This window comes from Desmodus rotundus, chromosome 8 (assembly GCF_022682495.2).
Source record: "Desmodus rotundus isolate HL8 chromosome 8, HLdesRot8A.1, whole genome shotgun sequence".
Taxonomy (NCBI): domain Eukaryota; kingdom Metazoa; phylum Chordata; class Mammalia; order Chiroptera; family Phyllostomidae; genus Desmodus; species Desmodus rotundus.
Window position 1 is genome coordinate 76,011,585 of NC_071394.1, and position 18,157 is coordinate 76,029,741.

An 18,157-nucleotide genomic window follows, 5' to 3' on the forward strand; every position below is an offset into this window, starting at 1 on the left:
GTCCACAGCCCATCCAACCAGGCATGTTGTTGGATTGAGTAGACCCAAGAGATTCTTCCTCATCTGGGTTTTGATCCTGCTGAGAAATAAGACAAAGGACTCAGGAGACTGAAATATCACCTTCATTAATAATGAAAAGGTTATGTATGTGGGCTCTTTACTCTGAACTCAGGAATTAGGCAGCCTGACACACCCAGTCATGGGCACCTCCCACCTCCAGGGCAGAAGCATAAGGGGTAGGAGACTGCCTGGGCTCACTGTGAGCAGCCTACTTAAGTAGAGGGCAGAGGAAGGGGTTGGCTGCATGCACCCAGTTCTCCTTTCAGATGTTCCAGTCAGGTAGGTCTCTGTCACCACCACCCAAAGCAGTGATAGACACCAAGAGTGCTGTGCTGTTGACTGGCCCTTTGCATGGAAGGAAATGCCCTCTAATTCTCACCACAGGTCATCAGTCTGCCTGTAGCATGGGCTGCCTTTGTGTCAGATACCCACCCTGGTCTAGTAGTGGTCATCCCTGCAAAAACAAGAGTCTAAAGTTGTTTCCCTGAGCAGAAACTGTATGTGGGCACTTGAATAAGTAGGAGTTTGAGAGCCAGCAGGTATGGGGACCCACATATGTGTCCCATCTTGTATCATTACAACACCACTGGGTATTTTCTGAGCTACCAGTCAGTTCATTTCTTCATGCCTCAGTTTCCTTATATAACAATTGAATGTTAAATTTGATCAGCCATCAGAGAGCGAGAGCACACAGCTATCAGAGAATTGACCCCCAGGTAGGTTCCATCTGTGCCATTTTACAGGTGGCAGATGTGTCCTGTTAAAATGACTCCCTGGGAGCACCACCTTGGGGCTGTCCAGAGGCACAACTACCTAAGACTTTGTGAGCATATTAGACGGGGAGGACACGTATCTTTCATTTCATGCCACCTTCAGCGTATTGGCAATGCCACCTGCAGTGCTGTGCTGATGAAGATTCTGAGGCCAGATTCCAGCTCAGTGGCAATTATTGTCCACCACAGTTGTTGGGAAAGGAGAGAGGGGGAACTGGAGCCAATATTTGCCACTGGCGATTCAAAGAGCAAAGGTGGAATTTTCTCCCTTAGAAATACAAGTGCCACTGTACCAGAAGTAGGAAGTGTGGCTGCAAGCTGGGAAGGCGCCAGATGAAGCTGGGTTCTTAGCCTCTGCCAGGCCCTACAACCACGAGGCCAGCAATTTGGATTGTATAGAGCAAAGGTCTAAACTTTTTCTGTAAATGGCCAGGTTTTAGGCTTTGTGGGCCATATTTTCCATCGTCCTGCAAAAAGCAGCATAGAGGATACAAAAGGAATGGGTGTAGCTGTGCCATGGTAAATCTTTTCCCCAAAGGCAGGCAGTGGGACATAACTTGCAGCCTGGTGGAGAAAAGAGGTAGCAGCAAGACTGGGAATTCTGGAAGTTCCCCCATGGTAGCTATGTCTGAACCTCCCTCCACCCTTATCTTTGAAATACTCCATGAGAGTCAAGAAAGAATTTGGCAAGCAAACTAAGAACTCAGAACCTAACTTCTCACAGAAACTGTTAGCAGTGAGGTCCACTCAGGCATTCCTCCATGTAAGTACAGAATCATGTACAGTGATGTCACTTGCTAGGCAGCAATGGGGTTCAAAGCCACCATTTCAGACAAATGAGAATTCTTGAAATCACCCATAAATTAAAATATACATGCATTGAGTACATGTAGGGAGGTGAAGTCCACATGCAGATGTTTTGGCGTTTAGAACAGTTACTTCTTTAAAAGGTCATTCCTGTCCCTTGCAGGTGCAGAATTGTAAACTGTTCTTGTTCCCTTCTTGTTTAACATTAAGGCGCCTGTACCTTTGCTGCTTTGAGAGTCAACATTGTAAAAGCATAAGCCCTGAGTGGATCCATGTTAGACTTGGTCCTAAACCCCGCTTGTGTGGCCATAAGCACATACACACCATTCTTTGAAACTTATCTGAGAACCTGGCCATCAGCTTCCTCCCACTGGAGATGGTAACTTTTTCTGTTATCATAGGAATAACTGTCACATTCACACCCTGGGCAGTGGTTTCTTCTTACCATGGGAGAAGTCATCAAGGAATGGTATGCAGAGGGAACAGCTCCCCAGAGTATCTTTTTGTCATCTTTAATTTTATACAATGTAAGGGACAAGCATTTTGATAAAATACTCACCCAACTGCAGCAAGTTGCCTGGGTTGCTCAGCTAGTCCGTGCAGAGCCAGGTTTGAAATCTCAGCTCCCTCATCTGTGAAATGGGAATAAAAGTATGTGAGCCTCATAGGGTTACTGTAAAGATCAAATGCATTTTCAAATCACCTGGAACATGTTAGCTGTCATTATCTGAGCTCCTACACATAACCTGAGTGTGGGTGGACGGAGGGCTGCCAACTCAGCAGGGGCTTTACCTCTGATCCTCAATCGTTATTCCACTTCTGATGATATAGTAACAAGGCAAAACAGATGTGATCAGTTGTCTAAATTCACAGGTCACCTGAAATTGGACCCCCTCTATCTGATTGTCACTTGAAAGGAGAATACAGAGGAGGAGCAAGGGCACAAGGACAGTGGGCATTTTAGGAGGAATCTGCTGCTTTTTAGAATTTGGTTTGCTTCCACCCACCTCCTCTCTCTCAGTAAAACAAACAGACAAAAAAATCACTTGCTTTAAGAATGGGTCAGAGATTTTAGGACCCATGGGCCATGGCACCTCTAACAACCACCCAGTTCTGCCTCTGAAGCTCAGAAACAGCCACGTTTAGCTCTGTTCCACCAGAACTTTATTGATGGACAGAAATTTGAATTTCACATAATTGTCACGTATCACAAAATATTGTCTTGATTTTTTCCAACTATTTTAAAATGTAAAAACTATTATAAGCTTGGAGGTGGTACAAAAAGACATCACTGCCTTGATTTGACCTCCAGGCCACTGTTTTCCAGCCCTGACTTGGAACACAGAGTTAGAGTCAGGCTTGTCAAGGTCACTGGTTGTTTGACCTGAGCAAATTGTGTCACATCTCTGGGCCTCAGTTCCCTCCAGTAACAACAAAGAGACTTAGCTTAGAGGCTCCCTAGGATTTCTGTCCGCACAGAGAGTCCAGGCTGCATGGTTGTCACGTGCATTTGCAGTCACACAAGCGTGGATGCTAGTCCTGGCTCAGCCTTTGACTTGCAGGGAACCTCGGGGAAGTTCCTAAGCCTCCCAGTGCCTCAGCTACCTCATCTGTAAAATGGAGAAAAAATGACATCACTTTAGGATTGCTACAAAGATTAAAGTGATATGATATTTGTAAAGCCCTTAACTTATGTATCCAACAAACATTTATTGTATCTGGTCTACACTCCATAAGTGCTTCCTATTGTTCTCCTTAAAAAAAAAAAAAAGCCTGACTTCGTATTAAAAATAATAGTTTTAAAAAGACAGATTCTACACACTGCCTGTGATAGGAAGCCCTGGTGGGGGTGCACCTTTTGAACCAAACCCTGTAATTTGTACCCACTACCATTATCTTCTCTCCCTGCAATGAGAGCAAAGAATGAACTCCATAAATTCACCTTGTAGCTCTGTTTACAGCTCTCTCCCTCCACCCAGTGGCAGGAAGTCTGTGGTCTTCAGAAACAAAGAAGAAAGAAGACTTGGAGAATTTTTAAGACTTTAATAATTATTATTAATATTTTCTATAATGTTCTCTACTAGTGGAGCAAGACTTCATTTTAAAACCATTCCCCTTTGATTCTGTGTGCATTGTTGTGTTTCGGGCATGCAGTGGGTAGGTAAGGACTCAACTGAGTAGTTTTCAATTAGCTGATGTAAAGTCCCTGAAGTTCGGCCAGCTGAACGGATCGTTTGTCTGATCAGGTGGTGATTCCAATTGTTTCTCCAAGGAAGATACTGGCAGGGACAGGGCTGCTGTGGACCACACTTGGCAAGCTCAGAGTTTTCCTCACCTCTCTATTTGACTCTTTGTCTGCCCCTGTCTCTTTCTTTTCATGTGCCTGTCCTCTGGGTTATTCCTCATGACCCTCTCTTTCCAGGTTTCTCTGGGCCCCTCTCTCATCCTCTCTTCTTTTCCTTCTACTCCTCCCTCTGCCTCCCCACCCCCATTCTCTTGTCTGTCTAAATCTCTAGTCTTCCTCTATTATCCCTTATGTCTCTTACTTCTTTTTTTCTATGTCTCTCTCTGCCTCTGTATGTCTCATCTTCTGTCTGTCTGTCCTTCTGTGTGTGTGTGTGTGTATCTCATGTCTCAGTCTCTCTTTGACTCTATCGCCCATCTCATCCTCTGCCTCCATCTAGTTCTTTCTTTCTCCAGGTGTCTATCTCTCTAGACTCTGTCTCTGACACCGCCACTCCTGCCCTGTGTGGCAGAGCTTCCTCTGAGCACGTCCCCTGTATATGCTCTGTTTCCCCTCCTAGTCCTGTGCCTGAGCTTTCTGTTTCAACATGAATATTCCTTCCAAATAGCCTAGTTCCGAGTGTGCTTACTATATGCTTAATAATTAAGACTGTAATTAAAGTATAACTGCAAGTATAATTAAAATTCACTTTAATGGATCCTGAAATTATGAAGCAATTAGATATTTGATATGGTCCTGCAGGGGCAGCTGGAGAAGGGAGGGCCCCATGTCCCCTCTACCCTGGCCCTGCCTGCTGGCTCTGAACCAGGAGCATGAGGAGCTGCTGGGCAGAGGCCTGGAAGCAGCTGGGAACCCTCACTGAAGGGCACTGCACACGGCCAGCTGCTGAGGCCCCTCCGAAAGCCCCTAGAGAACCCTGGGAAAGCTCAAGAACAATCCCTCCTTGTTTTTCATCAGGCCATCTGGAGTTTCTATCCCAAACCTAACACAAAGAGTTATTTGAGGATGTTGGACCAGCAAGGCAATGAGAAAAGTACCCGCCTAACACTCCCCTCCACCATCTTACTTTGTACGCATGAGCCCATCTGTGGTGGGTCAGTCCATCGACAGGTCCCTCCTGTGTGATGGGCATTGCACCAAGCCGGAGCTTCCCTGATGAACAGGCCTAACAAAATGTCAGCCTTTTGTGAAGCTTATGTCTAGTGTGGGTGAGAGAAGAGTCGATAAGTACAAGGTACTCCGGAAGCTCATTTTACAATCTTCTGCTCTAGTTTGGGATTTGGGAAGTGGTGAAAAGAAGGCTTCCCCATAGAAATACCATTTACAGAGGTACTTCATGAACCCATGAGTGTCAGCCAGGCAGAGAGAGGGCAACAGAGCTCCAGGTAGAAGGACAAATGCTCAGCCTGTCTGCAGGGTCATAGATTTCCAAACCAGTTGCTTTTCCCTCCTTGGAAATACCTGGTGCTAAGTTAGGTGCTAAAGAGGATATTAATTAACTGATTTAATTAGGCTAATTTAGATAGGTTGCAAGGAAGAGCATTTATTTCGGGAACAAAAAAAGTCTACACATACAGGTGAACTCTGGTGAAGCTGAATAAACAGCTCTCAGAATGGAGTGGAACCATGGTGACACTGGCCCCATGCAAGAGAAGGGTCTGGGTTGGAGGCAGACCTCTGCAGCACCAGGGCAGCCCTTGTCTGTTCACCTGACTCCACAGCCCTCTGCATACATGGTCTGCAGTTCTCTTGTCTGCTTGTGACTCATAAGTCCTTTTCATGCTACTATGCTCACCATGGATACTACCCATAGCCATGAGCAAATCTACTTGGACAAGCTAATGACCATCATCTATATTTGGACCATCCTCGGATCAGCTGCAATCAGTGTTTTGGGAACAATCAATTCTGCCTCAAGGAACACTGTGGTCCCTCCTCCAGCAGGGACAGTGGGTAGAGTAGGTTTAGCCAGATGGGATGTTGGAAAGAGCAGACATTCTAATTGTGCCTGATTTTTGCTCTTAAGTAATTTGTAGCATCATTGAAATTCAGGTGATCTCATGCATGGAATAGTGCTGCCAATTTTAAATGCCAAACAGGAGTCCCCAGGAAATGAAAATAGAGTGGGAAGAGCATAGAATTTTAAGACTGAATCCTGCCAGTCACTAAGCCTTAGTGCCCGTGGCTGAAAGAGGAATGGATTTATAAACACCTAACTCATAAGGTTATTGTACAGGTCAAGTAAAGTCATGTGGGAGGACTTTGTAAACCACAAAAAATGCAGAGATTTTTTATTACTGCTAGCATTATTATTATGACACATATATACAAAGTCATAAGGAGTTATTCAAGATTCAAAATAAGTGTGTCGAGTATTAGTTCCAGAAATCATTTAAACCAATGACGGGGCACGTTGAATGCTCATTCCACTGCTTCCTAGCTATTACTAGCCATGCTCGTCAGACATTAGCCTTTACTTAATTGTGCCTCAGTCCTCTCATCTATAAGAGGAAGCATAATAACAGCTATCTCGGAATTGCCACTGAGGAACAAATGAGCTAATACGCTTAGAACCCTGGAACAGCCTGTGACACATGCTAAGTGATAGCTGCTATTATTGCTTTTACTATGATTATCACTACAATGAGCACTGCTAATTTGTGTATCAGTCTAGTTACACAGACAGCTTAACAGGCCTGGGTAAGACCCGTGCCCGCAGCAGGACTCACACCAAGCAGGGGAAGAGTTAGGGACAAGGACCCAGGGTGCCTGGAGTATCGGGCAGATGAATCTGCATCTTGGGGTGATCATTGAGGTCTTGGGATCCATGTGTTGAGATTGGAGGGTGCTCTGAAGAAGGGAAGAAGGAAAAAAAACCTTTTGTATCTTAGGTTAGATTTAAGCCCTGGCAGATTGGAGAACCCTTGAGGAGAGAATTCTAGACTGTGCCTGTTTTGAAGGAGATAAAAATTTACATATTTATGCCTTGGCTGGTGTAGCTCAGTGAACTGAGTGTGGGCTGCGAACCAAAGGGTCTCAGGTTTGATTCCCAGTCAGAGCACATGCCTGGGTTGCAGGCCAGGTTCCCAGTAGGGGGCGCATGAGAGGCAACCACACATTGATGTTCCCCTCTGTCCTTCCCTTCCCTGTCTCTAAAAATAAAATCGTTTTTAAAAAGTTTACATATTTTTTATTCACCTTCTGGGCCAATTGGGGCTTTTGCTTCATGCTGTGTCATTGCTCTGTGCCAGCTCTGCCTCTGGATTAACGTGGGAATTCCCTGGCCTGGTTCCAACACCTGCTATTGTCTGGTCCTCTGGCCTACTCCACAGCCTCTGGGACTTTGGCTGAAACTTCACCAAATCAGCCGATATACACACTGACATTGTATTAATGAAATAATAGATCTTTACATATGCATTAGTTAAGTAACAAATTGCCCTGAATTGCCCCCAAATTTAGCAGCTTAATACTGGGGACATTGATGAGCTCAGTTTCTGTGGTGGGGAATCAGGTGTGGCGTGGCTGGGTCCTGAGGCACAGGGTCTTTCACAGGGCTAAGATCACATCAAGGCTTAGCTTCCAGGTGCACTCATGTCGCTGTGGGACGGAGGCCACCATTCCTCAATTGGCTGTTGGCCAGAGGTTGCCCTTGTTCCTTGCCTCCTGGGTTTCCTATAAGGAATCCAGCAGAGCATTCAAATAATATAGGGGTCAGAGGGAACAAGATGGAATCATGGGGTTTTGTAACTTAGTCTCAAAAGCGGCATTCCATCACTTCTGTTACATTCTTGTTCATAAGAAGCAAGTAGCTGGATCCAGCTCACTGTTATGTGGAGAGGATTACACAGGGGTGTGAACACAAAGAGGGTGAGGATTGATTGGTAGCTGGCTACCACATTTACAAAGTAATGTTATTCAAGTAAATGCTAGCTTCTGTAACAAGAGGGAAATGCTGAAATGTCAGAGAATTAATAGAACGTTCTTTCTCATTCATTATGAGGTCCACGAGAGTAAGTGAGTGGGATACTCTGCCCTAATCAGTTATCCCTGTTGAAGGAGTCATTACCATCTTCAAAAAGGTGCCTTCCAGGTTGTCCGGGCTGGCAATGTTCCAGATGGCAGACAGCGAAACCAGTGTCGAGGGTCCCATTGGATACTTTTATGGGCATGTATTTCCTTTCTCTTTGTACTCCAGTGGCCAGAATTCAGTCACGTGACTCCATCTGGATGCAAGGGGGCCTGGGTACCGCACACTGCTTGGGCAGCTACCACCCAGCCACAGCTCCCCATGGTGGAAGCTGGCCTGGTCTGCCACAGATACTTTGCCATTTACAAAATGCTTTCACATGTGTTATTTCTTTTGCTTCTCACCACAACCTATGCTACTATCAGCATTCTCCCTCATTTTACAAGGGAACAGACAGGCATAGCTTTAGAACAGTTAGGATTGTGTAATTAGGTTTCACATCCTATCACTTCCACCGTGGCCTGTATGATTACGGAAAAGTTCTTTAACCTCTCTGTGCCTCAGTAACGTAATCTTGTAACAGGGACAGTAGGACCTTTCAGAGTCATTGAAAAGACTGCATACAAGTCACTTAGCATTATATCAGGCATATGTAAGTGTTTAATGAATATTTGTTATAAGGAAGATGGTCATAATGTTATGCCTGGAGATAAAGAAGTTGAGGATCAAACCAGTGAAATGATTTACTCAAAACTACAAACTAATGCACAACAGAGCCAGGATCAGAGGCTGGACATTTCAGTAACAACTTCCCTGCCTTTCGAGTTATTGCTTTGCAGAGATCACTTTCATCAGATTCCTGTGTCAAGCAGTGCCGAGTAAGCATTGAGCCAAAGACCCAGTGCTGAGTGTCCCCTTCACCACTGCTTTGGTGGACCCAGGACCCCTGGAGAATCAACACAATGTCACCTTTTCACTCCACCGTTCCCTTTTAACTCACCTTTACCTTTTGTATGAAACATGCTGACCCTGTGCCTCCTTTATCCTTGCATTCTTAGGTCCTCCAAGGTCTAGATTTCAAGTCTTTGTTTATAAACAGGCTTTGTCCTACTAACTAGGTAAAAGCACAGGAAATGATGATATTTCATTAGACTCTTTAAATTTTATCACATTTCTTTTAGGGTCTTGTTACCTCTCTGAAAGAACAGAAAAACATTTCACATGTTAAGTTGTCATTCCCAGAAGCAAACCTTTGAATGGGATAGCTTGGCCAGCAAATCCTCCAGATCCACCAGGAATGGCCAAGAGATGCCATCAGAGACTGCAATGTCCTTTTCGGGGCCTCTGCCCTTTTTTACGTAGAATGAGGAGGAAGCAGGAGTGGGCATATTGAGGACGGTCATAGTCTCCAAAGCAGTGGATTCATGGCCATAGATGGCAGATTGTCTGAACCTCCAATCTCAGGTCAGGCCATGACTCAGACCCTTTATTTTAAGGCATCAGGACATGACTTCTTGTATGGGCCAAAACTACATTAAATCTACTTGACTGTGGATTTTTAGTGATTTCAGTTTTTATCAGTAAAAAAATGTCCCTTAGTCTCTCAGAAGTCCTATCTTTCATCTCCTTTTCTAGTTGGACCACTGCTTGATATAGATCTCATTACATAATCTTTCTTGTCAGTACATTGATTAGAACCTACATTTCTTTGCTTTGCTGGTGGAAAAGTACAGAATGAATAGTCCCTTGCAGCCCAACACCATGATTAACTATTCTTTGGCTCATTTTTTACAAAAAGCTTTTTCTTTACTTTCCATATTCAGACTGTAGTCAAGGGATAAATCCATTTCAGAAGATTTTCCTTTTTAAAATTTGTTTACAAGTGTTTGTTAATCTTTATTTTTTCACAGTCTTATAAGAACCTTATTATTTTCATGTTTTAAATGCCAGAGAAAATATAGGCAATATCTTTATAATGCCACACCTTTAGATGTAAAGAGGGAGGAAATAGCCCTGGCCAGTATGGCTCATTTGGTTGGGCATTGTTCTGCAAACCAAAAGGTCTCCGGTTCAATTCCTGGTCAGGGCACATACCTAGGTTGCAGGTTCAGTCCCCAGTCAGGGCATGTGCTAGAGGTAACTTCCCAACCTCCCCCCCTTCTGTCTAAAAAACAAAAGGAAAAAATTAATTTGTCATCCGGATTTATTTAAATAGCCATATCTGCATCATAAAAAGCTGAAGCTGAGTTATATTGAATTGTAATGAATTATATTAGTGACACCCAGGCATCTCATGATTTCAGTTTTCATGAAATTTCTCAGGGCATCACCTGCAGTTTCACATCAATGTCTGTCTGTCACCCCCTTCTAGGAACCAACGTCCATGAGGCCCAGAAGATACTCAATAACAGCGGGCTCCCCATTACTTCGGCCGTCAACCTGGAGGATGCAGCCAAGAAGGCTGTGGCCAGTGTGGCTAAGAAATGATGCTTTTGTCATGGTCCCTTGGAGGAAGAAGTCCATTTTTGCCATAAAAATGGATGATTCTCTCTTCACTGTGAAGGAAATGGTTATCTCATTGGGAAAAAATATGGGATGGGGAAGAACAAGAATCATTGTGTGGAAAATCTTAAATCTGTGTCTTCTTGAGTCAGAAATCTAGACAGCCTAAAAAATCTGATTTTACATATGTCTATTAAATTAATGCCCTGTGTTCTCCTACTTTTCTATCACCCTGAGCCTGCTCAGTAGGCATTGTATTGCTGACTTGGGAGAGCAGTCTGTGGCTAACAGGCCTGTATTCATTGACAGCAATTTTGGTGAACATTTATTCCTGTATAATAAAAAGATCTCAGGCCATCAAAACCTTAGACAAGACTACGTTTAGCAGATTAGGTATCAGAAAGGTGCAGCTAAGACATGCAAACAAATAGCTGTTATACACTGTCTCACTTTTTCAAAGTTTCTAATTCTAGCACATGTTTGAAAAATCCATGAATATTCCCAAGTATATTTTACAATGGGAAGTCCACACTTCCAAATGACATTCCATACCTGGATTCTACCATTTGCCTTAATATTGAATATACTCCTTACTTCACATGAAAAATAAGACCAGAAGCCTTATTTGGATTTTCAAGTAGATTATTTCATTTTAGTGTGAAAACTGAAGAGAGCTGATTTCTTATGGAAATCTCTTTAATTTAGACATTCCAAGATGAAATTTTTTTGTGACTGTCAGTATTTTATCTCCCCCTGCCCTTCTGACCCCCCAGACTCTACCAGCTGGGGAAATGCAATTAAGAGAATGTGGCTTTTTTCATAATGTCCATTTGAGGGGAGGAGAGTAATTAGGTTTATGATGATATTTTGGTAAATTTTCATTTTGTACACAAATTTAAATAAATCCTGTTTTGTAAGCTCTAAAATCTGTGTATTTCTCATTTTAGTCAACATTATTCCTTAAACATTTTTTTCTTTTACTAAGACACTAGTCTTAGTGTCTCAGGCATATCCCCAAAATGAGAAAATTTGGGTTATACTTGTATATTGGTTATATATCCCCAGGATTATTCCAGTTCCACTCAGCTTTATCAGTAATCATTTTCTGTTAGGAGATTATTCAAAGAAAGAATAAAAATTATATACAAACCAGAAGCCCAGGTAAGCATCACAGATGTCTAACAGGTTAAAATGTGACTTCAGTCTGCATAATGAATGCTACAGAAATCAAGAAACATAAACTCCCATTCAGTGAGGTTCAGTGTCCGGCATTAATAGTTTTCCTATCAACATAAAAATGTGTAACAGATCAAACTTTTTTGTTTGTTTCTTACCAGTTCTCATAAATTTTACATTGGACAAAAGTTGAAAAGTCACATTATAGCTCCGTATTTGCCATGGAGAGAAAATACACTTAATAGATCTGCCTTATGTTCTTTTTAATTGTTATGCAGTGAATGAAAAATATCAACAATGTCTTTTTTGGTAGGTTTTGATTTTTGATGTTTTTATAACTAGTTGTGTGGTAAAAGGATATATATATTTTGTCAATTGGGCAAAAGTCAGCATATTTGAATTTTTGCTTTCTGTGAAGGCCTGTGTTCACATGACAAATATGTTGATGTTTCTCATTAATCCAGTTTGGAGGTGTGGGATAAGGGAATTAAATTATGTAATCATTTTGTAAGAAGATTAATAACAAGCAACTAGCCAACTCCCTTTTATGTTTCCAAATAAGTGGTTGTCAGGATTGTTTTTTTTTTTTTTCTTGAAAGCTCCCAGTATCTGAGTTTATATTGTTCAAATCTGTCCCAAGTATAGATTTCATAAAGACTTGTAGAATGAATACTGGTACCTGTGTGCAGGCCCAGCTCTACTGACTGAGGGCTCAGTGGGATCAGGGGCTGTGGTGTCGGTCATGGAATGGAAGTCCCCCATGTATTACCTACTCCAGGGTGTCCTATATTGTTGACTTTCCAGCATCCCCTCCAGTTCTTTGTGTCACCTGTGCTATATGTAAATATGAAAAATAGTTTCCTTTATAGGTGATCAATATTTTCTTAAACTTGGTTCCGTCCTAAGCAGGAATATCTGTGAAACAAGGTTACTGTCTAAACTTGGTATTTTGTGCCCGTGAAACTTACAGAGTAGTCCACACAATTTACCTGATCTGCTTTGCTTGTAAGATTTGAACAGATCTGCTAGTCTCCACATCAGTCTCCTAGAAGCAGCATCACATTTAGAGAATGTGAAAGTCCTGACCCTCCCACTTATCAAGGTTCACTTCTGTGAATTGATTAATCTATTGTGTTTATCTAGACTCTCTTGTAATGACAAAAACCCAACTCAAGCTTAAGAAAAAAAGGGGAGAACTGTTTTGCTCTTGTGGTTATAGAAACGTGTCTGGTTATATAATTAAGGCTGCATCCAGAGACTCAAAGCCATCAGAACTTGGAACTGCATCTCAGATCAGCTTGTCTGTGCTGGTTTCATTCTCAGATGGACCATTTCCACAAGGTGGCAGAATGGCCGCCATACCACTTTGTCAACCTTAGCATCCCTAAAAGAGGAGAGGGGTTGGAGAAAGAGGAAAAACAAGAAAGAGAATAAAAAGAAGAGACAGTGAGAGTGGGAGGAGGAAAGAGAAAGGAAGGAAGCTCCTTTCTCCTGGTAATTCTTAAGAAACATCCCAGAATTAAGATGACCAATTTTGGGTCAGGAACCTATCTCTGAACTGGTTCTTCTAGGGCTTTAATAAGTGAACAGGGCTCTTTCTGAGGGATCCAAACTGGGTTAAATACCCACTTGTTGACCTGAGGATGAAACCAGCCTCATCTAGACTATCATTCAAACTATCAAAGCTGAGTGCAAGGGAAGGAAGGACTAGTTCCCTAAGGAGATAGGAGATCTAATAAAAAGAAACAGTGTGTTCTGGGATGGAAAAATAAGAGATGACGACCACACTCATCAACCATAAGACAATGAGGTTGAACAAAGTATTCCATACAGACACCTCTAATTCTAAAATTTCATGATTCTATTTTATTATTTCCTCTCCAGTTCTCTGGAGTCTACTTGTACCATGCATACACGTCACCAGGCATTTTGTGTCAATGCTGCTTGAGTCATTGGAGTACTTGACTTTAATTTATTTGTCTTGAACAGTGATGTCCATATATGAAATAATGGCATTGAAGCACTTAGCTCAATTCTGGTTTTCTACTTAAGTTGTAATTCAATTCATGAATTAGTAAAATAGCCAAGAAAAATTTAAATGACTAGATCCACAAATCATTTTTAATTAGTTCTTTTTACAATTTATATTCTATGTCCGTTCCTCTCAATTTGCTGTTGGAGGGGGAAAATAAGTTATCCCAAAGAATTTCATTGTATTTTAAGGTCTTAATAAAGATAAGAAGAAAAATTATATTTTATGGACATTTATAAGTTAAACATTTAAAAGTCAGTGGCCATTTGAAGGATGCAGTATATGTTCAAAAATTAAAATAAATTAAACATACAATAGTGGTGAAAAACATTGTGGGCAAGAGTGAGGAGGGATATGTTCTGATGTATCCTAGATCTGAAGTTGGCACACTAAGGCCAGAGGGACTGTTATAGTAAATGGTTTTATTGGCACACAGCCGTGCATGTTTATTTACATGTTGTCTATGTTTGCTTTCATGCTGCAACAGCAGAGTTAAGTAGTTATGATAAAGACCTGTGGCCCTAAAATATTTACTTTTTGGTCCTTTACAATAAAGGTTTGCCAAATACTTCCTATAATAAATTTTAAAAATACAATATTCCCTCTCAAATAACTGTAACAGATTATTGTTTCCAAACAAGCAAAAAGCAGATTTAAGCATTAAAGTGAAACAAAAGAATAAGTAAGAATTATGATCTTTAATCTTTACATTTTAAACCCTGTAAGAACTTACTAGTCTACAAAAGACCATTTGCCAGTGAGAACCCAGGAATTAGCTGCAGATAGCTTGGCATGCTTTGTAGCATAAGATTTTTGTTAACTACTTACAGGTGTGTTGGAATAATATCAAATCATAGCTATGAATATTGAATCCCCAAAGCACTGTTATCTCTTGAGTTGCTCGTAAAGTGGTCTTTGCTAGAGACTGCACTGTGCACAATTTAATCTTGGGGTCCTGGGAAAATGATAAAGCAACCAAAAAAGTGATTTTAGTGTACCTAATCTCCATAACATTGCTGCAAAGGCATTTGACCATTGAGGAAATAGTAATACAGTAAGATAAAAATGCTTTGCTAAAGTTACATAGTTTTAAAGTTTAGACTTCTGCACTTCCGGTTCTTTGGTAACTCACGTCTACTGTATCAGTGCGCAGTAGAATCTCCTGTGATGATGGCAATAGTATGTCCAATATGTGGCCACTAGCCACATGTGACTATTGATCATGGAGAACAGAATTTTAGTCTCTAATGTCAGTTACTTACTGGCCACGTTTTGCTGGAAGTTACCATATCTCTGACAGCACAACTCTGTGATTGAAATCAGGTGAGCTTTAGGCATTTCTTTCTTCAGAGGAGCTCACATTGAGTCAGTTCTTACTGTGAGCCAGGAACATCACCTACTTTGCCTTCATTAATCCTCTTAACAACTCTGAATCTATAGTTCCTGTTGTACAGATGAGAACACTGTATCTCAGGGAAGGTAAAAGCATGACCAAAAACATACAAATGGTATATGGCTGGTCAGGATTGAAACTCATCTCCTAAGTCTAAAGCCATTGCTCTTTGTCTTAAACCTAAGGACCCAAATTCAATATAGTTGTGCTGCTTGTAGTCAAGGATACTTTGAAGGAATGCTGGAGGCACACGTTTACCAAGATGTGTTCTTAAACTGTATTACCTATTTAGTATACTCCATACCTTGGGAAACAATATTTTAAAGCTTAAAGCTCACTCTGTGCAGTTGGACTAATTGACTACAGTGGGAATGTGCCTTGCCAGCCTTTCACAGTGCATGAGGCAGGAGCCATTTTCTAGGGACCGAATTCCAGGCACATTCCTGATAATTCATTGCCTTCCCCAATATACAAAACCACCCACAAGACAAAAGGCAAGGGGTCGAAAAGCTGAAGGCTGGAGACAGTATTATAATAGCAGTAGGAGAAAATTTAGTAACATCCAGTGAAACTGGAGAACAGTTTGGTTAGTAGATGAATGTATTCAACTGAAAAAGATATAAATTCATTTATACAGTTCCTCATTAGGGGTCTTGAATTAACTTGCAATGCAAACCATATAAGACTGTAAACATACATAAGTTCTTACAAATAATATTCTATTTTTGGAAGAATATTAAAGTGTAAAAGAAAAGAAAACATGGTCAATACAGACCCAAGTAAAAGTTTGTTTTTTAAATTATCTATTTAAATAACATTTAAAAATCACCTCATTCAATTTGCATTGTATTGTCACAGAGTAAATACTAATTTTAGTGTTAGGTCTGGGATTGAAATAATTAGTGATTTTCAACTAGTGTATATTTCATAGATATGCCCCCCTCAGTTTCGTTCAATACATAGAAATCATTTTTTCTACAATATGAGTTGTGATATATTAATGATGTGTTTCATGTTATTTGGACTTCCTTAAACAATTAAAGTGTGGCACCTAAAATTATAATATTTGAAATTATACCACAGTGGGTTCCAGGAAAAAATGTCAAACTGTGGATCAATGTTGAAGCATTTAGTGGGGGTCAAACTTGCCATTTAGGAAGAAGCATAGTATAAGGACAAGCCCACCCCTCAGAAACATAGTGGAAATTTGCTCCTGCAGACATGAAAAAGCATGTCCCAGGCGGGCAACAGTTGTTCCCAAACTACAAGAGAGCACTGGACAGGACCAAATACTGCTCAAAGTCCTCAACACTCAAGTTGCAGATACGACTGATGAGATTCAGGCCCTCTGATTTTTTTTTTATCCTTTGAACTATAATATTTAAAATTCTAGCATTTGACAGTGTACCATGAACACAAACCTGTTCAGGATTATTGTCTCACTATTCAGCATTTTAAAACAGAGCTTGAAAAATACAAGACCTGGCTGGTGTAGCTCAATGGACTGAGCACGGGCTGTGAACCAAAAGGTCTCAGGTTCAATTCCCATTCAGGGCACATGCCTGGGTTGCAGGCCAGGTCCCCAGTAGGGGGCACGTGAAAGGCAACCACACATTGATATTTTTCTCCCTCTCTTTCTCCTTCCCTTCCCCTATCTCTAAAAATAAATAAATAAAAATTTTAAGAAAAGATTTAGAAAAAAAGAAAAATATAATTAAGTTTAACTCGAACATGTTTCTCTGCTCCAGCAACATGGCAACTGCTGGGAGAAAACAGATTAAATAGAAACAGACCCTCTATTCAAGGATCAGATGATCTAGATGCTTAGAACTGCTCAATGGAACTACACAGGACTTGGGGAAGAGATGGAATGTGAAACACTAGAAAAACCTGGCCAGATGGTCCCAGAGATAAAAATCATACCATTTGGGGAGATTTCTCAGAGATTTAAATTGCTTTATTAGTTAATAAGTAATTAAGTTATAAATTTTAAAGCCTAGTTTTTAAACTGATAAATCTTATTCTATTTATAAATTTATCCAATTTAACAAATCACTTTTAAGTGGCTTTTGATCCATGTTTCTGTCTATTTTAAACTTAGTGAAATTCTTTTAAACATTCAAACTGTACAAATTTAATAGATTCCATTTTGTTTTTCAGTGTTTTCAATTTTATGACAAGCTGTTTCAGATGCTTATGTAATTGTAATTACATAAACCTAATAAATTAAAGTTTAAAATAATTATCCTTGAGATCATTCATTCAACTACCTTTTGTGAGCACCTAGATAAGCCATGACAAACATATGGTAAGAGCTTGTCGAATGGGTATACCAGATCCCAGAAAACCTCCAAGATGATTAGAAGCTAGGCATAAAGGAATCATGGACTCCAGAAACTAAAATCACCAGAAAAGTGACAAAACACTTGAAAAATCATGGGAAGACTTTCCTGAATTGGCAATGGTTCTTTCAAGAAAAAGTCATGTTGGAGGATTTTTCACAGAATGTCAACTCTGCCTCCTCATAGTTTAATGAGTTGATTAGGGCTCTAATCAACCCTGGAATTATTAGACACCTGTGAAATTCTGGATCCTTTGAGAAAAGTGAGCTCTTACTTTCCTATACATGAAGATTTATCCAAATGGATAATATTTCAGGTTCTCTCTTAGATTTGCTCCTTGGGTGAGCAAGAAGTGCTCAAGTTGAACTCATGTCTTTGGTGTGGTTTGGTTGGAAGCAGAATGTAACACAACAATCCTTATTCATGTGAGTACTGAGGTCACATTCTCAAGAGAAGCCTAAGAGGCCTGGCATAGTGCAAGGGAAGGGACTAGACAAAAAGATGTGGTTTCAGGAGAAGCCTAGCCTAAGTCTGACCCCATGGGGCTTTAGAGCATTAATTGCATGACAGAGGTTGTCTTACCCAGAGAGAGCAGGCAAGGCTCTTCAACACCTACATGGGTCAGTCATTGGTTATGGGCTTTCCCTGGGAAACAGGTTGTTTTGGGTAACCTCTCAGGTACCTCTGGATAAGGCAGCTCCTGTCATTCAAGGGCAATCCTCTGGAGAAGGACACAGATGTAAGTTGTTAACTGTCATCATCCACAGAAGGTAGAGGATAGATTCATTGGTTACAATTTCTTTATCCAATAAACACTGGTACTAGTCACTATATTAGGTATTGTCCACTGCCGAGGG

The 18,157-nt window shown here is 41.0% G+C and overlaps 1 protein-coding gene across 2 annotated transcripts in view; it reads left to right on the plus strand.

Moving 5' to 3' along the window:
* The window catches only part of SUCLG2 (succinate-CoA ligase GDP-forming subunit beta), a 283,719-nt gene extending 272,999 nt beyond the window's left edge, over positions 1-10,720 (plus strand). For both annotated transcript variants that reach the window (XM_071222260.1, XM_024556623.4), the window contains exon 11: positions 10,227-10,720. In XM_071222260.1, coding sequence (XP_071078361.1) covers positions 10,227-10,342 — 116 coding nt within the window. In that variant the 3' untranslated portion in view covers positions 10,343-10,720. The remainder of the gene's footprint in view (positions 1-10,226) is intronic.
* The last annotated feature ends 7,437 nt before the right edge of the window (positions 10,721-18,157 follow it).